This window comes from Corapipo altera, unplaced genomic scaffold, assembly GCF_003945725.1.
Source record: "Corapipo altera isolate COAL_440 unplaced genomic scaffold, ASM394572v1 60, whole genome shotgun sequence".
Classification (NCBI taxonomy): domain Eukaryota; kingdom Metazoa; phylum Chordata; class Aves; order Passeriformes; family Pipridae; genus Corapipo; species Corapipo altera.
In genome coordinates this window covers 2,986,091-3,008,761 of record NW_020884912.1, presented here as the reverse complement: position 1 = coordinate 3,008,761, position 22,671 = coordinate 2,986,091, and the positions used below count along the sequence as shown (strand labels likewise).

At 41.4% G+C, this 22,671-nt stretch overlaps 1 protein-coding gene across 7 annotated transcripts in view; it reads right to left on the bottom strand.

The window, feature by feature from the left end:
• Positions 1–22,671, bottom strand: part of PHACTR1 (phosphatase and actin regulator 1) — a 303,990-nt gene that overhangs the window by 32,091 nt on the left and 249,228 nt on the right. For all 7 annotated transcript variants that reach the window (XM_027654036.1, XM_027654034.1, XM_027654039.1 and 4 more), the window contains 2 exons: positions 20,736–20,944; positions 19,259–19,415 (listed from right to left, as the gene is read on the bottom strand). In XM_027654036.1, coding sequence (XP_027509837.1) covers positions 19,259–19,415; positions 20,736–20,944 — 366 coding nt within the window. The remainder of the gene's footprint in view (positions 1–19,258; positions 19,416–20,735; positions 20,945–22,671) is intronic.

Sequence of the window (22,671 nt, the reverse complement as noted above, 5' to 3'; positions counted from 1 at the left end):
AAAGATAGTTACACCACATGAGCCTTGCAGCATTACTTCTCAAATCTCTTATCTCTAGTCCCAAGAGCAAAATATCCCAACAATTGCAGCAGGAAACAAAGAACAATCTTTTTTAGAAGAGGGAATTTACTATGTATCTAATTCAAGAATGTATTTTTGGAACAATAAAAATGGGATATTTTTGAGTACTAGAAATCCAGAGGGAAAAATGTACTAAATGCTGGTTGAAATTCTAAAGCATGCCAGAAAAACCAGATGGATGTTAGGACCCATTGTAATAAGGAAAAAAAATGTTCTAAAATGTTAGCGATTGTCCTTCTGTTGTCTATACAGCATTGTGAGAAGACACTTGCTTCTCCAAATGTAATAATATTGAATCAAAAGCTGAATTTACAAAGCTAAAGGGATCATAATTCACAGTTCAAGGTCAATCCACAAATGACTTGAATAAAATGGCATCATGAAAATCAATCTGAGCTGAACAGATATGCTTGCTATCTACAGGCATTATTGTGACTGGTTTGTTTTAAAATCTCTTCTCTCTATAGTAATGTAGTTTTATCTCTGTGAACAAACATACTTCCAGCAATGATTCTTTAAAGATGTATTTTTGAAGGAAAGATCTAGATGCTAAATCTTAGGAATACTGTTTGCCTTACACCTTATATTAACTTACTTTTTTCTGGTTAAGTACAACATTCTTTTTCTCCTAACACTAGTTTTTGAAGGCTTCTTCTACCAACTTCTGCACTAACTCAGTTTTAAGGTGTAACTTTGTATTTGGAAGATCTGTAGGAGACCAGATCACCATCAATATATTTAAAAAGGCATCCTTGGTTTTCTGCTGCTGAAGGGCGTCATGGACCATCCTATGGACTGTTCTGCCAAACACTAGACCTGAGGCAGGGGCCCAGACCCCTTCATCTCTCTGTCACCCAACCAAGCCAGCTGTGACTGGAGTTGTGACATCACTCCCCAGTGTTTTTAGCAACTTGGATTAAACAAATCTGTGACATTTCTCTAGTTTCCAGCATACAGGTGCTTCTTACCATAAAAGTTACACTCTTAAAAGCAGAGCCATCTCCAAGCAAGAGACAGGAGTGCAGAACCCCCTTCCCTCTTAGCATTTTGCTCGCTCCAGCTCCAGGTGCTCAGGGAAGTTTTCATGGTTGAGCATAGTTTGATATTGGAATAAAACAGTTAATTCCTCTGTGTATATGGTGTGGCCCTGGGATGGAGAGAGGAAATGATGCTTCAGGTAGAAAGAAGTTCTGTGCAACCAGGGAAGAAGACATGAAGGGAGGCTGAGGGATGACAATGGGAGCATGGCCCCACTCCCTAGACCTCCTACAACCCTACAAAGTCCCAGTGATCATTCCCAGAACCACTCTCCTCTAAAGATCCTCTTCTGAGAAATCTGCTGCCACAAACTTAAGTGTTACCTATGCTGAGAAGCAGTCGCTGGCTCTGGGGAAGGGTTGAGGGCTGAAGCACATAACAGAAGAACTATCTTCCCTATATTTAGCTAGCATGAAGATCAAACCTCCTGTTGCAAGCTTCAGATGGGTCTTTGTGGACCACAGTAACTACATGGTGCTTGTATGGACCATGGTGACTGTATGTTACACTTCTAGCACAGACAGAATGCAATCTATTTAATGAAAAGAAAAGCAGCACCTTATTTTCTTATACACATATATATGCACTAACACAACTGTAGTACTAAAATATCAAGCCAGAGACATTTAAAGCAAATAAACCAACTTTGCTTGGCAGTCCAAATAATCTGTGACCATCGTGGAAAATGTCAATCTAAAATGCAAAAATGGTTGGTTTCGAGGAAGGAAGGAAACCTCGGCAGGGTGCTTCACCAGCTTGCTTACGTCAATCTCAACACATACATGGCCAGCTTGATAAAGTCTCTTTTGTTGCTACAGACCACTCAAAGAACAGAGGGAAGAATTACCATAGAATTACCATAGAATTACCCATTACCAAATTGGGTTGGAGGGGACCTTAAAAATCATCTGCTTCCAACTACCCTGCCATGGGCAGCAACACTTTTTACTAGACCAGGTTGCTCAAAACCCCGTTCAACCTGGCCCTGAACACTTCCAGGGATGGGATATCCACCACTTCTCTGGGCAGCCTGTTCCAGTGTCTCACCACCCCCTCAGTAAAGAATATCTTCCTAATATCTAATCTAAACCCACCCTCTGTCAGTTTGAAGCCATTCCCCCTTGTCCTGTCACTACCTGCCCTTGTCAAAAGTCCCTCTCCATCTCCCTTGCAGGCCCTCTTAAGGTACTGGAAGGCTGCTACAAGGACTCCCCAGAGCCTTTGCTTCTCCAGGATGAACAATCCCAACTCTCTCAGCCTGTATTACATATACCCCTTGACTATGTTACTTTGTTATAGACCATTTTACCCATGCCAGCATGAAGAAAGGCAAACGAACAATACTGCAGAAATAACATTCATCTCCAAATAGGCACTTTACATTGGTAATGTCAAAAAAAAATCAACTTATCCACTTTCTGAGAAATGAATCAAAAGCTAAAATACTCAAGTGACTCGGAACAGCCACAATACAGGAACTCCAAATAAAAGCTTTTATAACAGAAGTTGGCAGTGTTAGCAATTCAAAAACATGACAGTTTGTTTTCTAGGAGAAAAGATGCATAGGGAATAGCATGGTGCCCATACTTTGTCTTGTTACTGAAGTGGAAAATTCCTGGAAGTGAACAAATATGAGAGCTTTAAGAGTGGTTAACTATTTTGTGCCAGAGGGATTTCAGACCCCCCAGACTGTGGGATATCAGATCCCCAGACTTCATGAAAGGCAGGTGATAAATAGCAGTGACTTTCTGCAAAGGGCTGTGCCTAAAATTTTCACTTGAAGATTAAGAATTAGCACTGTCTGAAACATTTGTGACAAGCACTAAAATTGCCGGAAAATTGAGTTCCAGAAGGTCAGAAACTATCTGCAAGGTGAGGTCAAACTTAGTGAGTAGTTTCAGCTGAAAAAACAACTCACTAGACATACTTTACTTAAAAAAAAAGGATATTTGGAAAGCATTAAAAAAATGGATTAGACAATATTTAATTCTGACCTGAAATTTTAGTTTTCAGTGTGTAATAAAAAATTAATGCCTCTACTTGCTATTTTTATTCAGTTTTCCCCACTCCACTTGTTAATTATTTTGTTCCATTTGAGTACCAAATGCAAAAAATCCCTTATTCCACTAACTCCAGTAAACACAACTCTCCTTGCAGTAACTGCCATGGTAATTACAAGCACAAATTTACTGAGGTGGGTTACAAGGAGAATTCTACCCCAGTGTTGCAAGCTTCAGTGCAGATACTTCGGTCATTCCTTGCCATTTAGTGGTCACATCTGCATCTGTTATAACTGCTGATCATACCAGGTTTTTGTCTTACAATGTTGATTCTTTTGTATCTGCATCACTGACTGCATATTCTTACCTTTATAGAGAATGTCATGTTTCACCACCCTGTCCAGAGATTTGCTCCTCATATAAATTCCCAGACAGTGTGTATTTAACACCTTCACTGCAAGAGCCTCTATGCATTAACAAAGTTCAGAAATAGTTTTTTTAAAATCCTAGCATCTCATGGAACATCAATGGAAACATGCTGCACCAGAGACAGAAAATACTAAAAGTGTCTATAAAAAAAAAAAAATAATTCCCTGGTTAAAATTAAAAAGCCCTTATGCCTCAAGATACTGCACACTTGTTATTTTGACAAGATATTAGATATGATTTGCTCACAGTTATATCATCACCTTTAGGCTGAAATCTAGTGGCCTAAAAGCACGACAAAATATTTTTTATTCAGGAGAATTCTTGTCCCATCTGCCTTTTCTTCAGTTGAAGATACTGAGACTGTAGGCTAAATTTGGACTATAAAGTGTTAATTTTTTTTTTTTTCTTGTTGCTTTGTATATATTTCCACAGCAAAACAAATGGAATGCTACAGAGGCTTATCACACCAAATAGGAAATTAGCAGCAGGAATCAATAACCTCCAAGGTAACAAAGATCCTATTTCCAGGCAAATACTCTTAACTTCAAAATAAACAAAACTCTCCTCATGAAACAAAATACTTCCAGGGGGACATACAAACCCTGTGCTATGCTGATCAGGCTGCAGCCTTTCTCTTTGTCTTCTGCACAATGTGACATCGGCTTTTTACATTTTCTCCCTGAAGTTGTGGGGGCTCGGTTAACCTACTATTGAAGTTCCTCCACTCTTAGTTTTCTGACTATTATTAGGCATCAGGTACCTGCACAAACAAATCCACAGTTCCACCTGACACTTTACCAATGTGAAAACCTGCTTCATTACCACATTCTAGTTGCTGGGGTGAAAATCAGTATTCTTTTCATTACATTATTTCTTAACTAGAGGTGATGTTGAACTACATCATCAGGGGAGGGTATGCTTGATGGCATCTTCCATCTTCCTTACAAATAACAGGAAAGAAAACTCTTCCTGGCCCTGTTGAACTAAAGAATGATTTCTCCTTTACACTTCAGACACTTCAATTCTTAAACATCATTGGAAAGTGTTGTAGATGTCTTCCCTGTGACATTTCACATGAAAGTGCTATCAAAATCTACATTTTTGCAATTGTTTGCCCCCTAAAGAAACACTGCCTTATACTGGTGACTTTTTTTTTGAGCTCCTTACTGGTCTGAATAGTTGATGCAGCTGGCATTCAGACAGAAAGGCTGAAGAGAATTAATATTTAAAATACTTTGCTCTCAAGATGAGCAAAGTATTTTTGTTCATGGCTGCTGACATACCATAGGAAAAGCCTGGATTTCCCTGCAGGGCACTCAAATGCCAAGACTGTGAAATACCTCTGTCCTGGGCATTCAGTGCCCTGATTTTGTGGCATACACTTGCTTTTTGCATATCCAGCTGCAATGATGGCAAGGACACAGGGCTTAGAAAATGGCAGCAAAGAGAATCAGCACAGTCACCCTGTCAAAAATCCCTTCTAAGCATTTATTGATGATGTACAAAGTGTTCATAAAACTGGGAACTGCACCTACTGCAATGAGAGGCTGCAGATTAGTAGTAAAACAGGCTGGCTAGGATGGCCTGGGCAAGCAGACACAGTGCCTGCTCCACTTCATTTTTGGTTTAAAACTAATTTCTCATGTATTCACACTGAGCTGAAGCAAAAGAATACACCCTTTCAGCCCCTCCTAGCCCCCACTGGCCACAGACATGTCGACTTGTGTTTTGCTTTACAAGCATACTGAATTTACATCTGTACCTTACAGTTTATGGGGTATTAAGCCTACTCTCAAGACTGGAAATTATCTGGTGCTAATAACAACTTTGCTCTGCTGAGACCAGCTAATGAACTCCAGCTGCTAAGGAAGGGGGGTGGGGGCAAAATGTCTCACAACTGCTACACTCTGGCAGCTTTTCAAACTCCAATAAGCAGTGTTTTTAGCAAAATGCACATCAAATACATGCTTCCACCCCATTTTCTTCCTTAGAGCCATCAGAATAATTGCTGTACAATGCACTGCTGGAGATCATTGCTGCTGTATAGATACCAGACAGCACCACTGCAAGTTGTCTGGGATGTTTGTGAGAGGACCAAGATCCCAGTTCCCCAAACTGAGAAAAAATAATAAATTGCTGTTTCTGGATTCACCCACAGATAGAAAGTTTTGAAGGTAGATCTTAAGGTTCTGCTTCAGATAGCTAGAAAGGGAGAAAAGAGCTATACAAGGATGCAAGGAAACTGAAAACTCTCAGAAGTGAAACTGGGACTCTGGTTTGTTTTTTTTGTTTTTTGCTAAGGCAGAGGTGGACTGAGGCGATGCAGAGGTGCATAGCTGAGAGAAATGCACGTTGAGGGAAGCTGGGTGTCTGGAGTTGATTTCCATGTGAATGCAGAATGTCTGCAAGATGGTCTTGTTTAGAAACTGAGTCCCGGTAATTTTTTCCATAGAGTACCACACGAGGAGTTTGGTCTCAAGGGCTAGTCCCATATTCTCTTGGGACTGAAGTAAGCTAGAGATTTTTATGGTCTACATGTCATAGACAGGCATTTGTCAAAGCTTGTGACCTGGCTAAATTGTCTGTGCTGGCACAGCCATTGTGCAATAACACAAAGTAGGAGACATTCGTCAAACATTGCATCAGAATAGCTTTATGAAAATATTCACCTTAGACTGGGGGGAGTGAAGGGAGTCATGATCTGGGAAATCTGAGACAGAACTTGGCCACTCTGCAGTGCCAAAGGCACACACACACAAAACATCAGTCATACACTTCAAAAGGCTAATACATACTGACTTTGTCAGCTCTTTTGATAATTTGCGCTATCACATGCTGGTGGAGGTTGGCAGGGATCTCTGGAGGTCATCTGGTCCAACCCCCCTGCTCAAGCAGGGCCACCTAGAGCCAAGACCATGTACAAAAGACTTTTTGAATATGTCCAAGGAGAGAAACTCCATAACCTCCCTGGGCAACCTGTGGCAGTGCTTGGTCACCCTCACAGGGAAAACAATGTTTCCTGATGTTCAGGAAACATCATGTTCCTGTGTTTCAGTTTGTGCCTGTTGCCTCTGATCCTGAGGAGAGCCTGGCTCTGTCCCTTTTGTACCCTTCCTTCAGGTATTTATGAGCATTGATAAGATTCCCTGAGCCTTTTCTTATCTAGGCTCAACAGTCCCAGCTCTGTCAGCCTTATCCCATAGAAGAGATGCTCCAGTTCATCATTTCCATCATCTTTGTGGCTCTTCATTGGACTTTCTCACATATGCACATATCTCTTTTCTACAGAAGAGCCAAAAGTGGACACAGCACTCCAGATGTGGCCTCACCCATGCCCAGTAGAGGGAAAAGATTACATCCCTTGACCTGCTGGCAATACATTTTCTAATGCAGACCAGGATACCATTAGCTCTATTTTTTCCCCCACCAGGCCAAGTTGCTGGCTCATGTCCATCAGGACCCCCAGATCCTTTTCTCTCAAGATGCTCTACACCTGGTCGGCCCCCAGCATATACTGGTGCATGGGGTTGTTCCTTTCTAGGTGCAAGACTTAGCACTTGCCTTTGCTGAACTTCATGAGACTTCTGTTAGCCCATTTTTGCAGCTTGTCAAGGTCCCTCTGGATGGCAGCACAATCCTCTGGTGCATCACCCACTCCTCCCGGCTTGGTATCATCAGCAAGTTTGCTGAAGATACACTCTGCCCATCACTCAGATCATTAATGAATGATGTTAGAGGAATGGACCCAGTACTGACCCCATGGGGTACACTGCTAATTACTGGAGTCTAACTAGACTTTGTGCCATTCAACATCAGCCTCTGGGACCAGCCATTCAGAGTTTTCAATCCATTTGCCCATCCTGCCCATACTTGGACAAGTGAGGAATCTTATGGGAGACAATGTTGAAAGGCTCACTGAAGATTACACAGACATTATCTACTGCTCCCCCCTTGTCTACCAGAGCAGTCATTTCATTGTAGAAGTTCACACTGATCAAGCATGACTTCCCCTTGTGAATCCACGTTGACTACTACTACGACTTTTTTGTCCTTTACGTACCTAATCCTCCAGGATTAGCTGCTCCATCACCTTCCCAAAGATCAAGGTGAGGTTGGCTGACCTATAATTCCCCGACTCCTCCTTCTTGAACATAGGAGTGACATTTGCTTTCCTCCTTGTCTGGGAGGACTTCTCCCAGTTGCCATGACCAACCAAAGAAATATTAAAGAAAATAAGGATGGCACTGAATTTTTAGTAATGTTGTGTCAAATTCATCCTTTCAGATATAGCTTTATGCTGAACAGTGAGGGAGCATTCTTCTCTGGAAGATTTTAACACATGCCCTAGTTGTTAAAACACGACATGTTTAGTGACATGTGCACAGAGCCGAGAGTAAGGCAAGGTACAGTGACGGGCAGGTGGGAGAATCAAATCTGAAGCAGTCAAGTGTGCAACAATCAGGGAAGATGTTGAGACAAGTGAACTGTCGTGCCTGCTATTCCCTCACTGATGCCCTGCATTTCCCCATCACTGTCTTTATATCTGCTCCAAAATCCTTCAAACTGAGGGCAAGCACTGCACAGTATCTCAAATCAAGGTAGAGTGGAGGGAGGATACTGGCACTACCAAAATACAGGATGAAAAAGGACAGAATAAAGACTCTGAAGAGAAGAATTAGTCAAGACAAGGGCAAATAAAAGTACCTCCCAAAAATGTGTCATATGTGATGGGTTTCAGAGACAAATATCATATCTTTTCACTGCTGTTGAGTCTTTTTTAATCTATCATGTTACATTAGAAACCATGATGGAGCCCTTCGCTGGCATTAAACAGTGCAGTGCAAAATGTTGGCAGCTCTTGACTGCAGCAGAGTATTAGGTTTTCTTTGCTAGTCTAGTCTGAGGGGGAAGATGAAATGGTGGAGTATCACATAGCTCTGTGATGCTTACAATTGCCCAGGTCTCTCTATCTCATCATTTATGTCTGCCCAAACAAAGGAATGGTGAATGATCCTGGCCTAACCTGAGGGTGAAGGATACCAGGCATTTACACGCAGCTGCTAACCAGGAAAAAGGAAAGAGTTTTAGGGGATGTTCTACCTTTGGAACATCACCCACTCCTTTTCCTGAAAGGAGTAGAGGGAGGTTTTGGGATCAACTGGAGAATCCCATGATGGGGAGATTCAAGAAGGCACCAAACTCCCATCAGAGAAGTTGCTCCCCACTTCAAGAGTGATGTGCAGCTGCAGTGCATCTGTAAACCTGACTACAAACAAACCAGTTCTGGTCAGAGGGGCTGCTTGCCCTCTTTCTTTTATAACTGAACCCTGGATTTTATAGCTTCCCTGGGGCAGGGAAGCTGCCCAGAAGAAGCTGCCCCCTTGCAGAGCAGCAGAGGATGCTCTAGGAAAGCCTGGGATCATGGATCAGGTGCTCCAACTTCCCAGTGCAGCCCAATAGGCCAAAGGAGCTTGTTGTCCATGCTGCTTGCAGGCCTAGCTGGAGGTGGGCAAGCTGTTGGGCCACGAAGAGACCTTCATGGCAGATGAGTAGGGACCTTTCCCTGTAACTTCTATGAGGGCCTCCCCAGGATAGCATTTACTGACAGTTTACATACAGCAGCCTTCCAGTACCTTAAGAGAGCCAACAAGAGAGATGGAAAGGGACTTTTGACAAGGGAATGTAGTGACAGGACAAGGGGGAATGGCTTTAAACTAACAGAAGGTGGGTTTAGATTAGATATTAGGAAGAAATTCTTTACTGAGGGGGTAGTGAGACACTGGAACAGGTTGCCCAGTGAGGTGGTGGATATCTCATCCCTGGAAGTGTTCAGGGCCAGGTTGAATGGGGTTTTGAGCAACCTGGTCTAGTGAAAGGTGTTGCTGCCCATGGCATGAGGGTTGAAAACAGATAATCTTTTAAGGTCCCCTCCAACCCAAATCATTCTATGACAATACAAATCTATGATCTCCCTGCCCGCTACTCCCTGCAGAGTCTGGGTGCAACCAAGCTGCTGTATGCCTTCCCACCAGGTAACTGATGTCCTCGAGCTTGTAGAGGAGAAGAGACCCCAGTCCAGGAACCATTCCTGTTCCCCACTGGAGAAGCAGGCTGGCACCTCTGTAGCCCCAGCTGTCTGAGATCAGGGTCTCCTGCTTGCAAGGCTACCTTTTAAATCAAAGCCAGTTGATTGCAGGGAGGCAGGAAGACCATTTCTATCTTGATTACTGCAATAAAGGAAATTGTGAAGACTTTTCCAGCATGCTGAAAAACTCCAATATTCTTTAGGATAAAGCTGATTATAGATGACATTATAGATGCTTGCTCATTTAGCAAATATAATACATTGAATGCTTGTTTTATTAATTATTCATTAATCAGTAGTGTTGCTTCCTCCTGAATTCAGCGATGTCAGTGAAGAAGCAAGTTACTGAATTTATCTTGGTGCTAATGTGCTTTCCCTGTAGTTTGCTGGTTTGAAAGTTATTTATTATCAGAAACGTAAGCAATGAATATTACAGGCTGTACACTTAGAAACACATTGATGTGGCCTACCACAGAGGAGAACATGTTCTCTTCACTAAAGTTATTAACATAAATGCTAATTTTACACAGTCAGGTCTGAGGCTAAGGACTTTGGTTAATTCCCACATATGGTCTGTGCAGTGCTTATGAATCTCAGTGCACTGAAACGGGAGCATAATTCCCATCCAGACTTGCCTCTAAAAGACTGGTTGTAATTTTTCTGTGTGTATGCAAAAAAGTCCTTATTCATCTGTAAGTGATCTTTGTGTTAACACTCTGTCTTACAGAAAATACGCAAGATCCCAACCTTACATAATGGTACCAGGTGTAATGGTAAATATATTTGCTTTCTGGGTATATTTGTCCAAAAGACATTTAGTCCCATATAAAACAAATCTATAAAACATTAAATCTTATTTGCTATTTTTCAAAAAGTCATCTCTGCTTACTCACATACAATAGCCTGCATGTGAAACTCTTGGGTTTCTGGACACAGACAGATGACCATGCACATAAATTAGACTCACTTCTCTAGCAGTCCTGTTTCTACTCCCAGTAATAGCCACGGTGCACATATATGAGCACCCATATATTTAAAAGCCGATTGGAGTCAGGATAAAAAATTGTGTTTATGTGTTTGACTGCTTTACAAGGATTGCCTGTATTAAATCTCCTGCACATGTGTTGCCAAATAGGCCACAATACACTGAAGAGGCGGGGGGGGGGGGGGAATGCAAACTGTAACTTCTGAGAGAGGTTAAATATTTTGCTTGAAGAGCAATTTCTCCATTTTACAATCATCAGCCTATAAAATGAAATTCATTCCTGCCAGTTTGCTTCTTTTATTTACTTGTACTGCTATGTGATTTTTTTCCTTTACAGAAATTAAAAGGTCATCCAAGGCTAAACAACTGTTGTGTTTTTGATTAACTCCCCACAATCAGCAGACAGAAAATATGAAGATTTATAGTTAGATTTCTTTCAAGGTGGAAATTTATGAGCTAGTTCTTTATGGAGCTGGCCTAAAATGGTCAGTATTAACCAGCAAGATAAAAAACCAAAACCAACAAACCACATTCACTTTTAAAGCCAGAATATAATATTTTGAAGTAGCTACTTCCTTGCTTCTGTTTGTTTCACCTGTTTTTATTAATGCCATTCTTTTACTCAAAAGAGAGTACTGCATGGGCTCTATGTGGCCTCTTGCTTACTGGAGACATAAGACTATTTCTATTACCACAATACATTATTTTGCTACTGCCACAAGCTTGCATTATATCATCGTGAATTATTTTGCCCAGCAGAGAAGTGTGGCTTCCTCTTAGATAAAAGCTGACAGTAGTTTGACAACTAAAAGCAACACTGCAATCAATTTAGGGCAGAAAATGAAGGATACCACACCTCACTGAAACTACAAAGGAAATTAAGGTAGACTTAATATATTTATCTCAGCTGTGTTGACAGCCTGAATTAGACCTCAAATGCAGACTGTGTCAGGGGGCTGAAGAGTATAGGAAGCTTGAAGGTGAAATTGTGACCCCATAATATATTCTGCCTTGACTTCTGCACAGAAAGGATGGGAGAAACAGATGCTGCAATAACAGTGTGGCGTGACTTGAACTGATTCCATGAGACCAGGCAACAGGGAGCAGTGACAGACTCCAGGAATAAGAAATTCCTTTCTGGGCTGGTGACATCTCTCATTGAAATGAACTTCTGACACGGAGAAAACACTTTCCATTTCATCAGTGGTCACATGGGTGCCTCTGGGGAGACCTTGCCCTCAAATGTTGCTTCCTGCTGCCTGTTGCCTGCCATTAAAATCATCCCCCTCCTCAGCACAACATTACCCCTCCTTTATAGTAATATAAATAAAATGTCTCTTTACATTTGAAGCTCCACCTTCTAACATGGAGAGACACATCTGCCCAAGGACAGACTACATCCACTCTGTGAGGCTTTGTTTTCATAAATAACAAAACATCTCCCGGTCCTGGTTGAGCAAAGCTGATGGGGGCAGGGTTTCATCCTATTCCAAGGCGGAGCTGCAAAGGTTAAGGAGACTGACCATCCCCCATACGAGAAAGCATGTAGAGGTGATGTGCTTTGCAGTGGCACCGTCACCTCCCCTTTCCCTTGATTGCTCCACTGACCTTTTGCCACAACAAATTACTCAGAGGAAGCAAACTCATGCTGCTAGTAATGAAATGCAAAACAAATATCAACTATCAAAACGATAGTAGTAGCATCATTCATAATGTTAGACATGCCTTTTTCTGTGATGAATGATGATGTTAGCCATGGAAATAAATATAAATTCCTAATATAAAGAGACAAGTGCAAACTGTGCTCAGAAATTAGGATACTTGTCCTACTGAAGCACAGAGTTAGATGTCTAAAGAGATCACGGTATGTGGGTGTTTTTATTCTAAAGCACACAAACATTGCTGTTATGACAGTTGGTCAAGTAGTGGAATTTTCCAAAGTTCATAGACACAAATGTACATTTTGAGATCCCCCAAACTACCTTAAATATGTATATATGCACGTGTGTCTCTTTCAGTGGCTTGCCTGAGGTTTGGAAAGCTCCTGGAAGATGCCGACTTCTCAGAATACTTTAACTACAAAGCCACTTTTCTTTTCAGCACAATAGAGCTCACCAGGACATAGATCACAGGAAAGAGCCCATCTCCCATCTGTACCCATGTGCAGAACCCAGACTAGTTCTGCTCAGAGTATTTATTCCCAGATGTGTAGTGATAGCTCAGTTTCAGTTTGTCACCCATAAATAATCACCTGCTTTTTCTGCCTTCCTCCAGATGCTAAGGGCAATTTAGGTAGCTCCCTTAGGGTTTCCACAAATGAATGAAGAGCTTCCTCATAAAGCTAAACTAAAAGGGAAAAAATGTGGTTTTCCCTAGGTACCATCACAGTTAAACCTAGGCTCAGCCCTTTGCAGCTTTTCTCAGTCACCCCCATTCATGTATCTAGTGCTGTCTCATTGTCCCCTCTAATCCAGGATTTAGATGAGCTTGTTTACTGCAATCCCATTTTCTGTGTGATTTATTCCCAGCACCCGACATGTGAGGAGGCAAGTGGCACACACGTACATGTGCGTGCTGCCGTCAGGGATGAGCTCTTGCTTTAGGCACTTGCTTTTCTCTCATTAGTGGAAGCTAACAATAAGTGTGAGAATTGCAGACGTCAAACGTAATTAGGGAGAAATTATTTCACGTTACCCAACAAAATGAGGTCTATGAATAAAGCCTAATCCTGCTGTCTGCCCATTCTTTTTATCCCTAAATGACTCGGAGATGGGGAGGGCACAAAATGCCCTCCACAGCACCAGATAGGGAACAGCCACGAGGAGATTCAGCCACACTCAACGAGGGCCATCATGCTGCCATCCTCTGGCTGAATAAACCCTCCCCTTAACAGAACTGAAACACTGTTTAAATAATTAACCATTTCAAAAAGCTCAATCTCTTTACAGCCTAAATTTTAGTAAATAAAAATGATCACTTTGGACTATTCAGAACTTTGGACTTCAGAACTGCTGTGCATCCCAACAACTGTGCAAGCCTCTGAGACTGACCCTTCCTCAGCACTGGTAATATCTGTCACCTTCTCGGTGATGCTCAAGGTGCAATCCTTTTCCCAAACTGTCCTATTTTTCTGTTCTTCTTTCTTATTCTTTCTCGTACCTGATCTGAACAAGTCCAAAAACCTTTTAGGCAGCCTCATGACATTAAAAAAAAAAAAAAAGGTAATTTTTTATGCCTGTGGGAATTCACCAAGTTCATTTCATCACAGGATTTCTGTTTCTAAGCAGCTTTTTTCAGTTCAGCTGAGTATTGATCAGGGAATGCATAGAGTAGATTACCTTTCTGAACAAGGTAGTAGGTGACCATCATCTGTCAAACCTGCCACTCCATAAAGTTTTATGACTTCTCATGCTACATTTCTCAGTCACAGACATCTTGGTACTATTTCCAAAGCATCAATGGGACTATAAACACATCCAGCAGGTGCGCATGTCCATATCTCAAATGTGCTTATTTACAGCCATATGCACACACACAGTGTCTCTGTGATCTATTGCCTTGTGATACTTGCAATACATTATTTATATTGCTTCAGATCAATATTTTCCACTTGCTAGTGCAGGGAGAGCACCCTGTATTGTAGTGAATAAATCTAAGGCTATACAAAAACCAATGCAGAGCTCTACTGTATATCTGACAGAGGAGCTTGCCACTGATTCACTGCTTTAAGGCAAGCAGAACATTTAAAGCCAGCAGAATATATACAGTGACACACTCACAGGATTCAGTTGCTAACAGAAAAAGCACCCCTCAAAGTCACAAGGGTGGCAATAGGTAGTTTGTTACTTTCTCCCTTATTTGTTTCTCATTTTATTATTTAGTTAATGTGCAGAGGTCTGCTCCCCGATCTCATGTCTCTTTGCTTTCACACTGGGCATGGCCTTGGGTTAAACATGATCCCTACAGCTAACAGCTTTTGGCAGCAGCACAGCACAAACTCTTACTGGATTGCAAAATCTTACTGGGCTGCCTGTGGCACCTGCCAGTGAAGGGTAGCAGTCCTTGACAAGCACTGCTTGCCTGTGGACAGCCTTTATGTGCCTCCTCTGACTCCTGACCTACAGTCAGCATGCCCTCTGCCCCAAGGTGGGTAGAAGTGTGCTGATGAGACAGACATGATGCTGACCAGTAATAATACTGTACATATCAAGAAGTTTCCTTAACATTGTTTATTAGCAATATGATCAGAACCACTGGATTACCAGATTTTTTTGCATTATTGTCCTATTCCAGCAGGTAGGAAAAGACAGGATGGAAACAATTCATTGAAAACAAAGACGCTGTCATGTGTTCTTGAAAAGCAGGGGACCAAAATCTCAGCTTTAATACTCCTGTATCTAATTCCTAATGGGCACCTTCACAAGAGTTGGGGGGTTAAAAGACTCGAAAAAGACTTGAGAGCTTTAGAAAGCCTCCCCTGTAGGATACATGGCATATCAGCCATAGTCTAAAGACACATTTTGTCTCAGGGTATGGGAGAGACTTTGTGAAAGACACACAAAGAAACCAGGTCTTCTGAGTTTAAGGGAGTGCAAAGTCCTCAGCAAAGTCTGGTGTTTTTTTAAAGAGCTCTTGTGTTTACTAAATAATATGTTGATTGAAAGTCTGTGTGGTCTTTTACGACCACCACTGTGATTCCTTGGTGAAACAGAAATGCCAGGACCAGCACTGAAGCACCTGTCTCAGTACCAGGGACAGTCCTGCAGTCTCTGGGAGACATGTGGCTCTGCTGTCCATCAGCCATCAATGCAGACCCTCCTCCTCACTGGGGGTTCCTGGCAGGCAATGCCTTTATCATCGCCCTGGAAGAACCTCCAAGTGTCACAGTCATAGCCCAGATATGCCCCATTCCTCTCACACTGATAGCCACTGAAAGCTAAATGCAGGTCCTGCTGGCCCCTGAATAACCAGGGGACCCATGTTTCCCAGCAAATTCCTCATAGCCAGAGACTGGCAGAAGGAGTATAACTGTATTTTCCCTCTGCCTTCCAGACCCCTGTTAACTTCCATACCCCTGTTTTTCTCCTTTCTGTCTTACAGTCACATATATACACTTCTTGAGCAGCTGTGAAGCTGTGCAGGCACCAGAGGGATAAAATGGAGGAGGAGTTTGGGAGAAGCTAAACAGGCAAAAAAACCCCAACCCAACCCAACCAATCAAAAAGCCAAACCACTCCCAAAAAAATCCCCAAACCCAATACTCACTTAAAGATTTACTTAGCACAGAAGGTTTGCATTTCAAAGTAGAAGTTAATGGAGCTGTAAAGGTTTTTAGCAGACAAGAACATGGCCTCCAGCATCCATTTCGTATCCCCAAGTCACATGTAGTTATGAGCTGGAAGTTCTGCATCTTAATTCACTATTTTTGCTCCTTGCTTCATAGTGCATATCACATTTTGGAGTAATCTGTTACAGTTTGTTTAGAGGAGGAGGCCTTCTAATTAGTTGCTGTAACTAGTTGCCATAATTACTGTTAAAGACTGCTCATGGTGCAGTGGCCTATTCATGTGGCTGGAATTCATATCATGTTGGATCTCCTGCCTTTGCTAGGACATATTTTCCCACCTTGGTCAAGAAGCTCCATTTTTGTTTGGGTCTACATGTGCTGAGCCATGATATAGGATACAAACCAGCAAAGGTTTGTGAACATGTGAAGCGTTTCTATGATAGGCACAAAGATTTTATCTCATGGCTAAGCTAACTTTTAGGTTTGTAATGGGCCAGATCCTGCTATAGGATACAGTCCTTGCAGCCTCACCTTACAGCTGGTGTAAGTCAAGGCACCATCCTCCCAGCATGGGAAACAGGCAACACAGTGAAATCTGCTCTAGAGTCTCTCTTCCAGTTGGTGGATACAATAATAGAGTCATAACAATTTCCTGGGACTAACAGGAGGTTCAGAGGTTCCAAGCTACATTTAAACAGGATCTGAACAGACCATTCTCTGCCAAACTGATTCCCAGTGAGACTCTAATAAGGCTGGAGCAACTACACTTGGGGTGATTTTGGTCCCACACAGTATGTCAATGGCCAATCTCAATATGCTTGGCTATAAGCATCTTTAAAAATTACATGCTCTTTATAGTACTAAATTCTGATCTGCCAAATGTGGCAGCCAATGAGCTCTTCCAAACTAAATACTGTGAGGATTATGCATAAAAACTGAAGTAGCCTAATCAGCCTCTTGGTGAAAATTAATTGATCCATTACAGACAATAACTATATGCTGAAGTTTTTATTCTGCATTTTTTACTTCTGTAAGTAGCATATGTGATTTGATTGGCTGGCTATTTTAAACCCTAGGGGACTATTGGTGGAACAGTACAAATCCCTCTGAAATCCAAAATTGCCAGCTGCAATTATAGTCTGCATCTAGCATCTTCTCTAAGGACTATAAATGCTTCACTACTTTAATTTTGCTTGGCATTTGCATCACTGTGTGAGCATCACTGTGTGACAATTACCAAGCAACAGCAAAGGATGGATTCAGTAATGAAGTCTGGACAGTAAAGAAATACTGTTCAAAATGAAAAATTCAATTTTAATGTAATATTCAACAGTCTGTGCACATGGATACATTACTTTTAGATACAAAGCAGTGGTAAGACAGGCACCTCCCTTTTTGCTGCTGAAATGCCCATGGCTTTTTGCATATTAGAGATGAACAGAATTGTTCTGTCCTCATACTTCTTCATTATTTTCAACTGCTCAAAAGGATGAGATGCTAAGTTGTAAATACCAGTAATTAAAAGGTCAATTAAATGGCAACTGTACCATTCCAGTTAAGGCTTGTGATATTCTACTAGTTTCAGTGATTTTACACTTAGACAAAGTGGGAATGAAACAGTTTCATTCAGCTCAGCTGTTTTTTTAACTCATATATACTCAGTTTTAATTATTTGAACTATTTGTGATTGCCCCTAAGTCCTAGGGGCAATATTAGAAGGCAAGATCAAGCACTATCGCTCAGACTGAATTAGCAGAGCTGCAATTGGGGAAACAAACAACATTATGAGAATGTGGGTCTTAGACAGGAAGGGGTTTGGGTATTGCCAAAATTAGCTTCCCTAAAGGCGTATGCTGAAGAAACATTCTTAACTGGGGAAAAAGCAGGTTTTGGAGAGGTGAGAAATAAAATACTTATAATGAAAAAGACCTGGGGCACAGTAAGCTGTGCAGAATCAATACTTGTAAATGACACTACTTTCCTTCATCAGCCAGAGTTGGAAAACTTTGGAGAGACCTAGGTAATTTAGGCAAATGGGCAACACAGTGGAAATGCTGTCCAATGTCATTGCAAGGTCACGCAGTGCGATACACTAGGAGATAAAAATTTCAACTCTTCGCATGCTTCAAAAGGGTTCAAAATGAATCAAATAAACACTGGGACTTTGTTGTCCTGTGCTGTTCTTTGGGACCCAGAGTTTCATGTGCAGCTACAGTCTAACAAGGTGTTAGGCTGAATAAAGACTGAACCAACAAATCACACTACCAGCAACAGTGCAGTACCATCTTACATATTTTGGGCATGATTGCTGAGGCCCCTCAACAAGAATACTGAAAAATTAGACAGGTCTTGGAGTAGGCTAAGCATGATCCAGCACAAAGACTTTCAAAGACAGATTAGAAAGATGTGGTAACTTTTTTCCAAATAGGTGATAAATGAAAAAGAGTAAAGCCATGGAAAAAAGTAAATAAAATGCTGAAAGTGGTATTTACCAGGAGCTCCTATTCATCCTGTCTCCACAGCATGGTAGCAGTGTTCCCTACTTATCCACCCTAAAAATTAAAAAAACAAAACCTACAAGAAAATTCCCAAAAACTGGCTAGTCATGTCCTTGTGGTTTTCTTAGAGTCACACTCAAGGGTCACTAACAGCATTCCCCAGCTCTACATACCACCAAGCTTACAACTTAACAGTGTTAAAATTGATTACAGAAATCATGGCTGGAGCATAGGAGGTTCTTAGACATTTCTATCTGACCTCAATTTACTAATTTTTTTCAGAAATCTTCCACATTGAATGGCCAGCCCTCTATACGCCATGCAATATGGAAAACCATTACAGCTGGTGAATAACACTGCTATGAAGAAGAAGAAAGTGTCTAGACAGGGTAAATCTGTCCAACCTGACCCAACAAGGCAAGTACTGAAGGACTTACGCATTTTGGACCAGGAAAAGTCTCAGCTACTCATGGAGATGCAGTCAGAAGAGAAAGTTATACCCCTGCCCATTGGCCAAACTAATAGCTTATAAAATGACACCTGTAGCAACAGTCCAAAATGCTATCAAAGCTGAATATTTCCCAGTGATGCACCAAAAAGGACCACATCCACACAGCTCATATTGATACTTAACATAATCAAAGTTCTCATAGCATATGCCAGGAAAATGAACTAGGGAGTTATAAGGGAAGTTTTATTAGAGCAGAAATAATGTCTAGAGTCTTTTTTTTCCTCCCCATGGCTTTTCCTCTTGAATATTGTGACAGATCACAAATGTTTAAAGACTAAGGATAAAAACTGGATCCCACCACATATTTCCAAAAACAAGGGTTAAGAAAAATGTTTGCCTCTTACCTTGTTAACTTTGTCCCAATCTGCTGCCTAAGTTCGAGCCTCTCTTCATCAGTCTGCATGGGAAGGATGTTCTTTTCCTCCAGTTCTCGCTTAGAAGGCCTGTTGCTTAGTTTGATAGCTAAAGAGTCCTTCCTGCAGATTTTCCTTGCCAGGGAGCCTGTGGGAGAGATGAGAGGCTCTGCCAAAAGAGGTGTCATCATTTCATTACAGCATGCATCTGGCAAAGAAGTACTAGCCAAGAGAGGATACAAGGCTCTCATTTACATTGGTATGGACTATGGGAAAAGGGATGTCATTAACTTCGTCTGCTCAATTAACCTCAGTTCATATCATAATAAGGAAAAGCTGAAATTGGTAGGTATACAGGAAAAAGAAATTAATATATTGCTCCATAGAGGGAAGTGGAGAAGAAGCATTGCTCCTGTAGCTTTCTCTAGCACAGTTTCTGAACCACATAATGTAATGAATAATTTGACTTCAGGTTCTGGGCAGGCATCAGAGTTACAGCATGTTAGAAGAGAGAGGTATCTGAGTGTCTCCTGCAATATAATATCAAGACATCTAAGCTAGCACTAGAAGAAACCAAAAGTCAATCAGAAGCAGCACAGAACTTCATGTACATTAACTGACACTGCTTCCCAGACAGTGACAAAGACACTGTGAAAACAAGTGGTGTTTCGTGGCTCAAGCTTGCTTTCCGAGGCTTGTGTCCAAAGCAGTTTGAGCAAGGAAGACAGACACAAACAGACAGAGACAAACCCATGAGAGGTTTTGGCCTTTGGCAGGAGTGTGTGAGATAGTGCAGTTCTGCTCTGTTTTTAGGTTTAGGAGCAAACACTGCTTAATTTCACTTACAGGGTAAGGGAGGGTCCTGAGAAGATGAAATATGCCTGTTTTAGAATCTGTGTGTGTTTTTAAAAGGGTGTTATTTGATTGTACTGCTTCTAGTTTTCAGCAAAAAAGAAATCCAAGGGCCTGAAACTTCAGGTCAATGTGTAAGATGACAAACAGTTATTGTATGCAAAGTACAATATGGGAGAGTCCTGTGATGCCACACTGAGTCAGGAGGTGGGTTTTCTTAGAGAGGTCCTGTGGCCCCATCCCAGACTGTAATTGTGGTATGGCTATCAATTAACCTCTTCTGTCTGAGCCCAATCCACTGATTGTGACCCTTTTCAAAGTATGTGCACACTTGGGAAAGGGAATCCAAAATTTCTAAGTGAACTAATATAAGCCAATACCAGTCATTTGAATTTAGTCTGAGAGCTACCCAGACAGGGATTCATGTGGATTAGGGAAATCACTATAAATTCATATTACTTGTTATTTTGGATTACATCTACACATAGTCAAGCCCTGAGAGATGCAAAAGCCACAGTCAAGAAAGAGAGTACACAGGCCTTTTGTTTCCCTTGTGCATTGCAAGTTCAGACTGAAAATTAAATAAGTGAGAAAGGAAAGATGGAATGAATCTTACTTGTAAATAATGAGTTGTCCTCCTCTTCATCTTCCTCTTCTTCCTCCTCCTGTCTTGGATAGAGGCAGGAAGAATCTTCATAGTCAGTTTCATGAGGCACATTTTCTTTATTGTCATCGCATTCGATCACAACAGTTGGCACTTGTCTCATGTCTGGAAGGCCCCCAGGTCCTGTTTTTGTAACACTGTCACCTGTGTGTAAACCAGAGCTGTTGGGAAAGAAAAACAAATAAATAAACTGAAGGAAACGGTTTAATGAAAGACAGAGTTACTTCTCTCACTGTGTTTAGGAAAGTAGTGGTCTTTCATCCCTTGTTGAGAAGAAATGAGAACAGAAAGATCTTCAAGACCAGCAAGTCATCTAATGGGTTTAAACTAAGTACACCTTAGATTTAGGGTAAAACACTTCTTAGGGAGAGGTAGGACAGTATGCAGGCAGAAATACTTGCAGCCAGGATGAAGTACTAAAGATCTGTAACAAATACTTCATGACCAGCTACTCAGGGTGGTAAGCTTGCCTTCAACTCAGTGTCTGTGTGACCTCTCCACTGGTGTGCAGGCAGTAAGGAGAGAGTGTCTCACCTGAATGCAAAAGGTGGAATAAGACTGGGAAGAAGGAAACATACACACTGTAGAGGATAATTGTAGAAAGGCAGAGGGAAAACATGATGGAAAACAGAGGAAAAATTCCTCAGGCAAGATGATGTTGACTTGAGGGGAAAGCAAGGGCACAATTCTCTGAAGTGCAGGGAGCTGAGCATGTGGAACTGGGCTTGGAGAAAAGAGAGTTTGGGAGCAGGTGAGAGTAACCAGGGAAATAGCTAAAACCTGGGCGGTTTGTTTGCTAATGGCACATATATATTGGGGGCTCTGCCATGATGATATCCCTTTTCCTGCCTGGGCTCCTTATCCAGCCAGGTGCTGAAGAGCAATCAGAATTGGAGCTAACATATTTTTTTGTCACAGTGTGATTGATTATTTTCTGCAGCTCACTAAATTAAGGCTTGTGTTCAGTACTGCTACCACCTACTCTGTTTATGTGTTGATTTCAAAGCCCTTTACCTAGGAATATATCAATACAAATAGGGAAACAGGAACATGAGGAGGTGAAGACCAAAGTCAAACAAAAGGTGAAAGGAAAAGTCAGAGACAGAACCCCATTTCCCAGCCAATTTTTATCTAATAGCTCATGTTGCTTTTCCAATGTGAAATCACAATGAGAGACTGGCAGGCAAAAATGATGGCAGCTTAGGTTTATTTGTGAGATAGCAGAAACCATCCTCTCAATTCCCAGCTGAGGCAACAGCTATATGAAAAACGGGGAACGTTTGCCTGTTGGACATCCTCTATATGTCAAACTCCCATTTTACTTTCCAGAAGAACATAGGTGTGAAAGCAGATGTGCTGGCCAAGTTGTCCTGGAGGCATACAAATTTGGGTCTCTCCTTAACGAGTACTGAGTAGCCTCAATTCCCTTGAACATTTTAGCCTACTCTGAATACCAGAGCCATTCTGCATCTTGAAATGATTTAAATTATTTTCTACTGAGTCAAGCGAAACATTTTGCTTTCTTCTGGCCCTAAAGTTAACATGGACTCTTAAATGGCTGCCAGATAAAATCACAGAAAGACTTATAAAACTGTAGATCTCGGGATATAATGCTAGTCCACAATATGATTAGGGCTTAAGGGGAAGAAAAGGCTTTGGATCCTATGAGCAAACCATACCATGCTGTTATTATCATATTCAACTTCAAAGAAATAATTTTGTTAATTCCAGCATTTACTATTGCACACTAACCAACAATAAGATGCAGAGCTTTACTGGATGCCTTTAAGAGAAAATCCATTTTCTTAGTGATAGTCCACGTTTTGTATCACAAAGTAAGAGAGATTCATGAATAACTGGCTTATGAATTTTTGTATTAAACTTCAAT